The 14416-nt window shown below is 42.0% G+C and overlaps 1 protein-coding gene across 3 annotated transcripts in view; it reads right to left on the bottom strand.

The window, feature by feature from the left end:
* adgrb3 (adhesion G protein-coupled receptor B3) overlaps positions 1-14416 on the bottom strand; it is a 201021-nt gene that overhangs the window by 18100 nt on the left and 168505 nt on the right. For all 3 annotated transcript variants that reach the window (XM_083532335.1, XM_083532334.1, XM_083532336.1), the window contains one exon: positions 1084-1234. In XM_083532335.1, coding sequence (XP_083388461.1) covers positions 1084-1234 — 151 coding nt within the window. The remainder of the gene's footprint in view (positions 1-1083; positions 1235-14416) is intronic.

Raw genomic sequence — 14416 nt, 5'->3', positions numbered from 1 at the left:
TACGTTTATTCCTAATGAGCGAGCCACTGGTGCTGTGAAGTAAATAACGAACAAACCGGTTGTACATTATGGCAAAGTAAGCTTTGCACAGTGCAGCCAGAGTGAAAGCACACCCGCCACCATGCTTCATTCGGTTGCGGAAGTCTCCGAACATGAGTGTTTGTGGATGTGAGAGAAGGAGAACCTTGTTCAGCTTTTCAAAAAACCCAGAGTTGTGAACAGTGGATGCAGTTTGTTTTACTGGGGCAATTTTTCGGAAATGTGTTTGTTGCGATCATCTCGTTAGCTCCGCCCACTGCATGCCTCCATATATTCCCTATATGGAGCACATTTATTTTGGAACACACAAAAGAAACCAGGAACACAAATGGAACACAATGGGTTACATCCAACCAAATTATCAATACGCCCCAGTTAAATCAAATTATGCTTGTGCTTGCACAAAAATAGAGCTTTAAACGAGAAGTGTTTTTTTTTCTCCCCCCCCAGATAATTCATCAAAAATTTGCAAGCCGATGTAGCTGTCTTGGCGAAGTAGATTGTGACAGTTCATTTAAATGGAACTTAGACTTATTATCATTTTTTGCTTGAGGCACACTTGAAAAGGAGATGCCACAATACAGTGCACAAAGGGTCCGTGCGCTTCTCCCCCCCCCCCTTCAAAATTCACTGCATAGCAACTGTTGTTAAGGAAATTATATGATCGAGTGATACAAAACCAAAGGAAACTAATTATTTTCAGCAAAGGCGGCTCTAAATCAATGGACAAGGAGTGCAAATGGAAAGTCTTTAACTACAGTGGTGCCTAATGAACCCGCATTTACTACCATGTGTATGTAATGTTAAATTTGAATCGAGAATAAAATGGTCCAGAATTAATATATTGAATACTTAAAGCATCCGGGATATTTACAAATAGCACAAACCAGAAAGAGAAAAAAGAAAAAAAAGAGAGAGAGAGAGAATTGAGAAATGGGATTAAATATAAACAACTGGGATGAATCTTGATGGACTTCCACGCTCGCACTGCACCATACCCAGTCTAAAGCTGTGAGAAAGACAGAGGGATAGCAAGATACTCACCCCATCCTAAACAGAGGAAACGTTTGCGGATGAGTCTGGTCCGCACCTTCCCCGTCACAGCCATGTAGGACTGCCAGGCTTCGGTCAGAACCCAGCAAAATGATGCCAGGAAGAAAAAGTGTAGGAAAGCTGTCGTCATCGTGCAGATGCCCTGTACAAGAGAAAGAAAAGAAAGAAATGATCATCCAGTCATGGACAGAGGAAATGAGTCTCCTACAGGGGCATAAGCATGACATTATCAACAAAATGGAGTGCGATTAGTCATAGAGCAACCGCGCTTAATGAAGGGTTACGCACTGGCCCTTTATACCCTTCCTTTTATTTACAAAGTTACACACTGTGGATTCAGGGTGTAATTAGCGCACCTAGCGTTCTCCAGGTTAGCATTTCCTTGAGTTAAAGCCAAGCTAAAAAAAGACACCATTGTAAACTGACCACGTGCCTATTTGCGAGTCTCGGCTCGTTAGCTCCTAGGTTATTTGTAAATACACTATAAGTAACGAAGAAGGGGCTGTACATCATTCAAACGCCTTGAGCGCTGAATTGCTATTAAACCATTTCGTTTGTATGCATGGCAGAGTGTTGGCGAGCATGTAAATCGGGATCGTGCATTTTAAGCAGGATAAAGAGTCAGAAAAGGAAACCGCATGTGGACGAAGCAAAGGTCGGTCGCAGTTCGTGAACCAGTTCAAACAGCTTTTAGTGAAGGGCTAATCAGAAGCAGAATCAGAACCATCTTTATTGCCGGGTTGCATGTACAAGGAGTTTGTCATGGTGTGCTGGTGCTATAAGTAATATATAAAAAAAGACAATCCCTCAAGAAAAAAAAAAAGATAAAATAATAAATAACGATAAAGTCATTAACTATAAAGTGTGTGCAGAGAATAGAATATGTCCAAGGTGCAGTTTTGCAATATAATAGTTCTTGTTGATTGTGTAATATAACACATACACCGATCAGCCATAACATTATGACATAACAATGAAGTGAATAACACAACAAAATATCAGGCAGCAAGTAAACATTTTATTCTCATAGTTAATGTGTAAGAAGCAGAAAAAATTGTTAGGGATTTGAGTGAGTTTGCTAAATTGTGATAGTCGACTGGGGCAGTGCATCTCCAAAACTGCAGCTCTTGTGGGATGTTCCTGGTCTGCAGTGGTCAGAATCTTTTGAAAGTGCTCTAAGGAAGAAACAGTGGTGAACCGGCGACAGGGTCGTTGGCGGCCGAGGCTCATTGATGCACGTGAGGAGCAAAGGCTGGACCGTGGGGTCTGATCTAACAGACGAGCTCTTGTAGCTCAAACTGCTGAAGACGTTCATGTTGATGCATGAAGGGTCAGAACTGTTTTGGCAGCAAAAGGGGACCAACACAATACTAGGCAGGTGGTGATGATGTTCTGATTGGTGTATGAAATGAACAGTGTGGTGTTTATGGAAGCAGGTCAGAGATAATGGTGGGTCCATTGTATTAATGATGAGGTTGGTTAAGGATGGGAAGAAGCTGTTTTTGAGGTGTGAGGTGTTTTGGTCCTGATGAACTGCAGCATCCTGTCAAAGTGAAGTGTAATTTAAACAGTCTGGGTCCAGGGTGAGAGGCGTCAGCCCCAATCCTAGTTCATGGTCCTGGAGGGTCCTGATAAATCAATTCAACTGGTTTCTTTTCAATTGTAAAGTCTATTATAGCTTTATTGATTTTTTTTAAAGCTTTTTTATGCAAATTGACTCCAAGTTTAAATTTAAATGCAAAAAAAAAAAGAACGCCGGTAATCTATCCCTATAGATATACATCGATCAGCCACAATCACCTGCCTAATACTGTGTAAGTCTCCCTTGTGCCACCAAAGCACTGACCTATCGACTTCACAAGACCTCTGAAGGTGTGCTGTGGGATCGGACACCAGGACATAGTAGCAGAACCTTTTCGTTTTGTTCCTATCCGATTTGTTTGTCCAAGAAATGGCACAGATAATTGATCGGATTGAGAGCTGGAGAATTTGGAGTGAACAAAACCGCGAAACAGACTACGCTATTAGTGTACAATTAACTAGCAACTAGCATGGCAAGAACAAGGAAACAGAAATGAGGTTAGAGACACAAATCAACATGGACATGAGGAATTACTGATGGGAAGATCGGATCATTTTTGTGACCCGGTTCTTTGAATCTCATTTATCAAAATGAACTGATCTTTTTTTTTTTTGTCATTTAGTTCATTTCGTTCCTTTGATCAGAAATAAAATAAAATGTTACACATTTAATAAGCAGATCCCTAAACACGTGTACATACATGGACTTTGAATATAGTTCCAATCATTTATATATGTATATGGAACTGCATAGCGTCTATGGGAGCCACGTGATAAAAGAATGAACGACTTCAACTAGAAGAACTACTCGATTCTGTTTCCTGCGTATAACCTACGGGGATTTTGTGATCGTTTGCTCATGCAGTTAAAAATGAACGAATTGCTTTTTTAAGGCGGCTCTTTCTTATGAGTCTCATGAACCCTGTAAGACTCGTTGCAAAATTACAGCACTTTTTCGTTCCCCCAAAAACACCTGCAAATGGGTCCTATTCTTTAGCAATTCAATGCCAATGGATGGTTAATGTGTACATACTGTAGGTCTTGCTTTGAAGGCCATGAACTCATGCGACCTGTGAACTTTACTGGAAGTGCATCTCGTTGTATCAGTGAACTGGATATCTCAAAAATGTAAGTCAGTAAATCCCCTTAAAAAAAAATAAAAAATGTTGGTGATTGTTAGAATGCTAAGTTTATGTAAATACTTGTGATTGTGAAATGCATGAATCGAATTATATTTTCAGCTTGTTATGTCTCTGTTGTAATTTTACAATAATGGGGGGAGAATAGTAGTCAAAATAGCATGTGCATCTTGTACACCAGTGGTCCCCAACCCCCGGGCTGCGGACCGCACCAGTCTATGGTTCAGTTGGTATCGGGCCGCTCAGAAAAAATACATAACTTACATTATTTTCGTTTTATTTATTATCTGATTCTCAACGTTTTTATTTTGGATATTTACCAGATTCTCTCCTCCACATCTGTCTATGACTCACTCTTGATGCGTGTCATGATGCCTCGGTCACATGTCTTACCTCCATCCACTACCTTTTTAAAGGGGCTCTGGCCGCGACAACATAATACATTACCGCTAAACTCAAACCCCCAAGAGAGCAAAATGAACAAACAACACAGTGGATTCACGTTTATTATTATATTTAGAAAATACAAGTTTTTATGCCGGTTGTATCATTTTATTTTGTTGTATTTATCCGCTAACCTTAAAGACCGGTCCGTGAAAATATTGTCAGACATTACTGTGGCGCAAAAAAAGAATGGGGACCACTGCTGTACACTACACGAAGACACTGTACTTCACAAATATTCACATATAAGAGAAATACTTACAGAAATATAATGTATTTGATGTTTGACAAAATGTGTTATTTGTAATATCACTATCAAGGTCCGTGACGTCGGAGTGACGTGGGGCCGCCTTCCCGTGGGCTCACCCCCTGCAGGAGGGACCGTAAGGGATGGTGCTGTGAGGATTGGGCAGCAGTCGAAGGCGGGGGCCTGCTTAGACTGCTGCCCCCGTGACCCGAATTACGGATAAGCGGGAGAAAATGAATGAATGAATGAATGAATGAATGTTATTTGCAATAATTTTCAGTTTAGACCAAATATTATTTAGGGTTGAAACATTTTAAGTTCCTTCGGTAAAATATAGTTAACTGTTTTTTTTTTTTTTTTTATCTGGGCTTTGTTTGTTTGCCCAAATATCTGCTTGTTGCGAGGCAGACACTGTTTGTGATATGGTGTAGGGGATAGTTATTCAAGGAAAAGTGTAAATGTTCCGGCTACTGCCATCTGTGAATTCTTTTGCTTTAAAAGTGTCTCATTTGGTCTGCAACAATGTTTAGGTAGGTGCTACATGTCAAAATAACATCCACACGAATACCAGGCCCAAGGATTTCCAGTAGAACTTTGCTCGGTGAATCACACTGCCTTTGCCGGCACACCTTCTTCCCATTCTAGTGGAAAGTGACAAACACACACACACACACACACACACACACACACACACACACACACACACACACACACACACACACACACACACACACCTGGCTGTCCTCAGTAAAAGAAAATATGATTCAAACCCAGTTATCTAGCAATTGCAATTTGTTCCTTGCTAAAGTTGTTCGGATAATTATGCTTCCAAAACAACGATTTTGAGAACTGTTCAAGGGACAATACAAAGAAATGTAACTTGGATTTTTTTAGAGTAGTAAATGTGTAGCTTGTATAACAGTACAAATTTACTGTCCTCTAAAAATAACTCAACATACAGCCATTACTGTATAAATAACTGAGTAGTGAACATGTCAAAACCCTGTGAATATTTAGTGTGAGCACCATTGTTATTCAGCACTTCCTTAACCCTCCTGGGCATGGAATTCACCAGAGCTGCCCATGTTGTTGCTGAGATCCTCAATATGGCATCATGTTCTGCTTTAGAATGTCACAGTACATGTTGGAATCTATGTTTCCCCCAATAAACCACAGCTCCCTAGTACCAGCAGCACTCATGCAGCCCCAGACCATGATGCTACCACCACTGTAGGCAAAGCACAGTTATTTTGGTGCTCCTCAACAGGGCGTCGCCCCACATGCTGGACAATATCTGAGCCAAACACATTTATCTTAGTCTCATCAGACCACAGGACATGGTTCCAGATTCAGAAGATTTTTCCTTCTGGGACGACGTTCATGACTTGTTGCAGTGTGTGGCATACGGTCTAAACACTGACGAGCAGACCTTCAGCTTCTGCATCCTCTAAAGCACTGCTGCAGCACTTATGCATCTGTTTTTTAAGCATCTTCTGCATCTGACGTGCAGCACAAGGACTGAACATCTTTGATGGACTCTTGCAAGGTCTGTTCTGAGTGGAATCTGTATGACCATGACCAGTGTACTGTAACTGTAACTATACTGTAACTTTCAGGGTGTCACTGATCTTCTTATAGCCTGGGCATCTTTGTAGAGAGCAACAATTCTAATTCTCGGATCCTCAGAGTGTCTTTGCATTGAGGTACCATATTCAACATCCAGTGGTCAGTATGAGAAAATTGAACTCAAAGCACCAAAAATGTACTGCTCTAATACAAGATACACAAATTTGTATGGTTCTGTCAAGCAGATAAAAACATGAACAAGATGAAGAGTATCTTTACACGACATACAGCTGTTATCACTGAGGGTGTACTCACTTTTGATGGCAGTTATTTAGACAATAATTGCTGTATGTTCAGTTATTTTCAGATGACAGTGAATCTGTACTGATATAAAAGCTGCACATTGACTACTATAAAATATATCCAAGTTTTATTTATATAGTATTGTCCCTTGAGAAGATATACTTAAATGATCTTTGAAATAATGTGAGAGGTGCACTCATGTACTCAGCATCAACATCAACCATGTAAATGCCATGTAACATTGGCGTTGGTTCGATAGGAAAAGTCACTTTATTACTAATCGGGGAATTTGGAATCCGTCTTCGAAAGTATTACATATGCATATAGTGGCTATGATGAATTAGTGTAGCATGTCAGGATGTGGCTGTAAGTGCATGAACTATCAATGGATAAATACGCACTAGCTTTTTCTTTCATTTGTCACTTTTCTATACTGTCAGTTCCTCTTTTTTCCCTCTCAGTTCAGGTTGTTAACAGTCTAGATGAACACTGAATAGACGCCATGGCTCACAGCACCTTAGACTCCCTGGGGGCTCTGCCATATGGACTTCTGGTAATTACAGATGGCAGAACTGACGCAGACCATTTTTGGTTAATCTTACAGCAAAACTCTTACCATCATTGAACTGTAATTTTAATTAATTAATAGAAAAAAGTGAAAAAAAAAATTGTTGTGTATGGAGGAACAATTTGTATTTTTTTCTAAACATAATGTAACTAATAATAATAATAATAATAATAATAATAAATAATAGTAAATGCAACTAATCTGTTTTTAGAGAGATCATGTGGTGTCTGAAAACACATGGATCAGGCACAGTGGCAAAACATACTGTAAAACACACATTACAATGATGACATCACGGAGATGCTGGATGTTAGACACATGGCGCTTCTCCACCTTCAGCTTGAGAAGCCCCACAGGTGCTCAATATTGGTCAGGTCTGGAGATATACTTGGGCACTTCATCAACAAGGCAGTTGTCTTCTTGGCGGTGTGTTTGGGGTCGTTATTATGTTAGAATACTGCCGTTTCTGAAGGAAGGGCGTCATGCTCTGCTTCAGAATCTCACAGTGCATGTTGGAATCCATGCTTTCCTCAATGAAACGCAGCTCCCCCAGTACCAGCAGCACTCATGCAGCCCCAGACCATGACGCTACCAACACCAAGTTTGACTGTAGACAAGACGCAATTTATATACCGTATTGTCCGGACTATAAACCGCTACTTTTTCCCCACGCTTTGAACCCCGCGGCTTAAACAACGAAGCGGCTAATTTATGGATTTTTACGGGGTTTTTTTCTGGGTTCACAAACTTCAAGCCAAAAAACTGAGCCCCATAACATTAGACCAATGAATTGCTGAATGAGTTCAGGTGAACCAATGAAACTCTTTATATTAAATCAGATGCGCTCCCACTGAATCGGGCCGCACCACATCATAAATATGGATGAGTTTCCTCTGACGTTTGACCTGCCGCTCACTTGGACTGTCTACAGGAAATGTGAATCATTCGTCACGCTGAAAACAAGCGGGCATGAAAACACACACTTCACCTGTGTTCTGAGCTGTGCGGCATCAGGAGAAAAGCTTCACCGATGGTGATTTTTAAACGCACGACGATGCCAAAAGAAAAACTTCAGAGAGAAATAGTTGTGAAAGGAAGGAGGAAGACAGTGAACAATGACTTTCTTGGTAGGCTACTGTTTAGATACAAGCCGTGTAACAGACACTGTCTTTCAAGCCTGTGTAAAGTTCATTAGTTTCAGTGTAGACACGTGCGGCTTTTAGACAGGTGCGGCTTATTTTTGTTCAAAATAAAAGTCTTTGTCAAATTCAGTGGGTGCGACTTATATTTGGGTGCGCTTAATAGGTTAAGGAAATTACGGTAATAATAATAATATATTACAATTTATATAATAATCTGAAAACATACGGACCATGCACAGTGGCCAAATATACTGTAAAACACACATCACAATGACTCAAATCAGTGATTTTAATGACTGTTGAAAATATTGAATGCACAACTGCTGACTCAGTGGCAGAAACACTTTCAAATGATGCCATTTCTACTTTTTGCACAGAGACCGGCTGAAGAAACAGTGAATTCCACTGTAACAGTGAGTTACAGTGTGTTACAGCCAGGCGAATACACTAAATGTTGGTTTTGAGATCAAAAGATAATATGAAACAATGGAATGAGAATTTCAGCTGTCATTTCCCAAATTTTTGCATCTTGGTTGTAAAACAGCGTTAACGCATGGCACCTTATTTAAAACATATATATCGAAACATACAGATAGATAGCAGTGGTGTGCTGTGCATTTACTTCTTCTTCTTCTTCTTTCGGCTGCTCCCATTAGGGGTCGCCACAGCGGATCATCCGTCTCCATACCACCCTGTCCTCTATATCTGCCTCTTTTACACCAACTACCTGCATGTCTTCCCTCACCACATCCATGAACCTCCTCCTTGGCCTTCCTCTTTTCCTCCTACCTGGTGGCTCCATCTTCAGCATTTTTCTACCAATATAATTCATGTCCCTTCTCTGCACATGTCCAAACCATCTCAATCTCGCCTCCCTCACCTTGTCACCAAAACATCCTACATGTGCTGTCCCTCTAATAAACTCATTTCTAATCTTGTCCATCCTCGTCACTCCCAACGAAAACCTTAACATCTTCAGCTCTGCTACCTCCAGCTCCACCTCCTGTCTTTTACTCAATGCCACTGTCTCTAATCCATACAACATCGCAGGTCTCACCACAGTCCTATAAACTTTCCCTTTCATTCTTGCAGATACTCTTCTATCACAAATCACTCCTGTCACTCTTCTCCACCCACTCCACCCTGCCTGCACTCTTTTCTTTACTTCCCTAACACACTCTCCATTACTTTGCACTGTTGACCCCAGGTACCTGAACTCCTCCACCTTCTCCACCTCTTCTCCCTGCAACCGCATCACTCCACTGCCCTCCCTCTCATTCACACACATGTACTCTGTCTTACTCCTACTGACTTTCATTCCCCTTCTCTCCAGCGCATATCTCCACCTCTCCAGGCTCTTCTCAACCTGCTCTCTACTCTCACCACAAATCACAATATCATCTGCAAACATCATAGTCCAGGGAGACTCCTGTCCGACCTCGTCCGTCAACCTGTCCATCACCACTGCAAACAGGAAAGGGCTCAGGGCCGATCCTTGATGCAGTCCAACCTTCACCCTGAACCAGTCTGTCGTACCTACTGCACACTTTACTGCCGTCACACTGTCCTCATACATGTCCTGCACCACCCTCACATACTTCTCTGACACACCTGACTTACTCATACAATACCACAACTCCTCTCTCGGCACCCTATCGTACGCTTTCTCTAAATCCACAAATACACAATGCAGCTCCTTCTGTCCTTCTCTATACTTCTCCATCAACATCCTCAAAGCAAATAAGGCATCTGTGGTGCTCTTCCTCGGCATGAAACCATACTGTTGCTCACAGATGGTCACCTCTTCTCTCAGCCTGGCTTCCACTACTCTTTCCCATAACTTCATGGTGTGACTGATCAACTTAATTCCCCTGTAGTTACTGCAGGTCTGCACATCTCCCTTATGCTTAAAGATCGGAACCAGCACACTCCTTCTCCATTCCTCAGGCATCCTCTCCCCTTCCAGAATCCTGTTAAACAATCTGGTTAAAAACTCCACTGCCATCTCTCCTAAACATCTCCAGGCTTCTACCGGTATGTCATCTGGTCCAACCGACTTTCCATTCTTCATCGTCTTAATCGCTGCTCTCACTTCCTCCTTACTAATCCTATCTACATCCTGCTTCACCAACTCCACCTCCTCCAACCTTCTCTCTCTCTGATTTTCCTCATTCATCAGCTGCTCAAAATACTCCCTCCATCTTCTCAACACACTCTCCTCACTAGTCAACACATTTCCCTCTCCATCCTTTATTGCTCTAACTTGCAGTACATCCTTCCCAGCTCGGTCCCTCTGCTTGGCCAATCGGTATAAATCCTTTTCTCCTTCCTTAGTGTCCAACCTCTTATACAGTTCCTCATATGCCTTTTCCTTGGCTTTCGCCACATCCCTTTTAACCTGCTGCCGCAGCTCCTTGTACTCCTGCCTACTTTTCTCATCACTCTGTCGATCCCACTTCTGTTTTGCCAATCTCTTTCCCCTAATGCTCTCCTGTACTTCCTCATTCCACCACCACGTCTCCTTGTCTTGCTTTATATTTCCAGATGTCACACCAAGTACTTTTCTAGCTGCCTCCCTCATCACTCCTGCAGTAGTTGCCCAATCATCCGGCACCTCTTCACCACCACCAAGCCCCTGTCTGACCTCTTCCCTGAACCTCACACTACACTCTTCCTCCTTCAGTTTCCACCATCTTATTCTTCTTTCAAACCTTACTTTCCTCCTCTTCTTCTTCGCCTCCAAAACCATCCTACAGACCACCATCCGATGCTGTCTAGCTACACTGTCCCCCGCCAACACCTTACAGTCTCCAATCTCCTTCAGGTTGCATCTCCTACACAGAAGATAATCCACCTGTGTGCACCTTCCTCCACTCTTATACGTCACCCTATGATCCTCCTTCTTCTTAAAATACGTGTTCACCACTGCCATTTCCATTCTTTTAGCAAAATCTACCACCATCTGCCCTTCCACATTCCTCTCCTTAAAACCATACCTACCCATCACCTCCTCATCACCTCTGTTCCCTTCACCTACATGCCCATTAAAGTCTGCCCCAATCACCAATCGTTCTTTTCTAGGTACACCATCTACCACTTCATCTAATTCACTCCAGAATCTTTCTTTCTCCTCCATCTCACAGCCAAATTGTGGAGCATAGGCACTGATGACATTTATCATCATCCCTTCAACTTCCACCTTCACAATCATCACCCTATCAGAAACTCTCTTCACCTCCACTACACTCTTACTGTACTCTTCCTTCAGAATCACCCCTACACCATTTCTCTTCCCATCCACACCATGATAAAACAGTTTAAACCCACCTCCAATGTTCCTGGCCTTACTCCCTTTCCACTTGGTCTCCTGAACACACAACACATCTACCTTTCTCCTCTCCATCATATCAGCTATCTCTCTCCCTTTACCCGTCATAGTTCCAACATTTAAAGTACCAACCCGAATCTCTACTCTCCTACACTGCTCCTTTTCCTGCCGTCTCTGTAGACGCCTTCCTCCTCTCCTTCTCCTCCTTCGGCCAACAGTAGCCCAATTTCCACCGGTACCCTGTCGGCTAACGATACCTGTGGCGGTCGTTGTTAACCCGGGCCTCGACCGATCCGGTATGAAATTCTCATTTGTGATCCGCATATTTGATTTGGCACATGTTTTACGCTGGATGCCCTTCCTAACGCAACCCTCCCCATTTACCCGGGCTTGGGACCGGCACTAAGAGTACACTGGCTTGTGCCCCCCTAATGGTTGGGTTGTGCTGTGCATTTACTAAAAAGCGAAATAATTAAAGTAAAAAAGCACAATGAACACAATTCCATGAGTCTCCTTTCACTGTAGCCACTGCTGCACCACCCAAGTAGATCATCTCTAGCAGAAAAGTCATATTTTTGGTTAAAGCAACAGCTGCAACATAGATTTGAATCCGTAGATAGAGAGATTTAGAAAAGTTTCTCATTGCACAGTACAGGTACTCAACCAGTAATAGTCTTAAAGTAGAATATGCACTGTATTGCCAAAAGTATTGGGTTACCTCTTCATAAGTACGGTATGTGATTTTTGAGCATTGCATTCCACATTTAGTCCAAATGTCCTCTTATCATTCCCTCCACTCTTCTAGGAAGATGTTTTACTACATTTTGGAGTGGATTTATAGATATTTTAGTTAATCAGTCACAAGGGTGTTAGTAAAGTCAGCTGATGCTAGTAAATTATGGCGTGCCACAAGGGTCAGTTCTGGGACCCCTGCTTTTTACAATATACAGTGAGGAAAATAAGTATTTGAACACCCTGCTATTTTGCAAGTTCTCCCACTTAGAAATCATGGAGGGGTCTGAAATTGTCATCGTAGGTGCATGTCCACTGTGAGAGACATAATCTAAAAAAAATAATCCAGAAATCACAATGTATGAATTTTTTAACTATTTATTTGTATGATACAGCTGCAAATAAGTATTTGAACACCTGAGAAAGTCAATGTTAATATTTGGTACAGGAGCCTTTGTTTGCAATTTCAGAGGTCAAACGTTTCCTGTAGTTTTTCACCAGGTTTCCACACACTGCAGGAGGGATTTTGGACCACTCCTCCACACAGATCTTCTCTAGATCAGTCAGGTTTCTGGCCTGTCTCTGAGAAACACGGAGTTTGAGCTCCCTCCAAAGATTCTCTATTGGGTTTAGGTCTGGAGACTGGCTAGGCCACGCCAGAACCTTGATATGCTTCTTACAGAGCCACTCCTTGGTTATCCTGGCTGTGTGCTTCGGGTCATTGTCATGTTGGAAGACCCAGCCTCGACCCATCTTCAATGCTCTAACTGAGGGAAGGAGGTTGTTTCCCAAAATCTTGCAATACATGGCCCCGGTCATCCTCTCCTTAAAACAGTGCAGTCGCCCTGTCCCATGTGCAGAAAAACACCCCCAAAGCATGATGCTACCACCTTCATGCTTCACAGTAGGGATGGTGTTCTTGGGATGGTACTCATCATTCTTCTTCCTCCAAACACGTTTAGTGGAATTATGACCCAAAAGTTCTATTTTGGTCTCATCTGACCACATGACTTTATCCCATGACTCCTCTGGATCATCCAAATGGTCATTGGCAAACATAAGACGTGCCTGGACATGTGCTGGTTTAAGCAGGGGAACCTTCCGTGCCATGCATGATTTCAAACCATGACGTCTTAGTGTATTACCAACAGTTACCTTGGAAACTGTGGTCCCAGCTCTTTTCAGGTCATTGACCAGCTCCTCCCGTGTAGTTCTGGGCTGATTTCTCACCTTCCTTAGGATCATTGAGACCCCACGAGGTGAGATCTTGCATGGAGCCCCAGTCCGAGGGAGATTGACAGTCATGTTTAGCTTCTTCCATTTTCTAATGATTGCTCCAACAGTGGACCTTTTTTCACCAAGCTGCTTGGCAATTTCCCTGTAGCCCTTTCCAGCCTTGTGGAGGTGTAAAATTTTGTCTCTAGTGTCTTTGGACAGCTCTTTGGTCTTGGCCATGTTAGTAGTTGGATTCTTACTGATTGTATGGGGTGGACAGGTGTCTTTATGCAGCTAACGAACTCAAACCGGTGCATCTAATTTAGGATAATAAATGTAGTGGAGGTGGACATTTTAAAGGCAGACTAACAGGTCTTTGAGGGTCAGAATTCTAGCTGATATACAGGTGTTCAAATACTTATTTGCAGCTGTATCATACAAATAAATAGTTTAAAAATCATATATTGTGATTTCTGGATTTTTTTTTTAGATTATGTCTCTCACAGTGGACATGCACCTACGATGACAATTTCAGACCCCTCCATGATTTCTAAGTGGGAGAACTTGCAAAATAGCAGGGTGTTCAAATACTTATTTTCCTCACTGTACATGCTTCCATTAGGAAATATTATTAGAAGGCATGGAATTAGCTTCCATTGTTATGCTGATGATACCCAGCTATATATTTCATCCAAACCAGGCGATACAGCTCAATTAGCTCGCATAACTGAGTGTGTTGAAGAAATAAGAGATTGGATGACCCATAACTTTCTGCTATTAAATTCTGATAAAACGGAGATTTTGCTCATCGGCCCAAAAAATAGTACACAGAAGCTCCAGCATCTCAGCCTGCATTTAGACGGTTGTTCTGTAACTACTAGTTCAACGGTAAAAGACCTGGGAGTTATTTTAGACAGCAACTTATCTTTCAAAAATCACATCAATCAAGTTACAAAAACAGCCTTCTTTCACCTTAGAAATATTTCTAAGCTAAGAAATATGTTATCTATATCTGATGCAGAGAAGCTCGTCCATGCGTTTATGACCTCTAGAATAGAC

The sequence above is a fragment of the Silurus aristotelis genome (genome assembly GCF_946808225.1).
Source record: "Silurus aristotelis genome assembly, chromosome: 27".
In the NCBI taxonomy this organism is placed as follows: domain Eukaryota; kingdom Metazoa; phylum Chordata; class Actinopteri; order Siluriformes; family Siluridae; genus Silurus; species Silurus aristotelis.
Note: the sequence above shows the minus strand (reverse complement) of the source record. Positions and strands in the feature narration are given on the sequence as shown.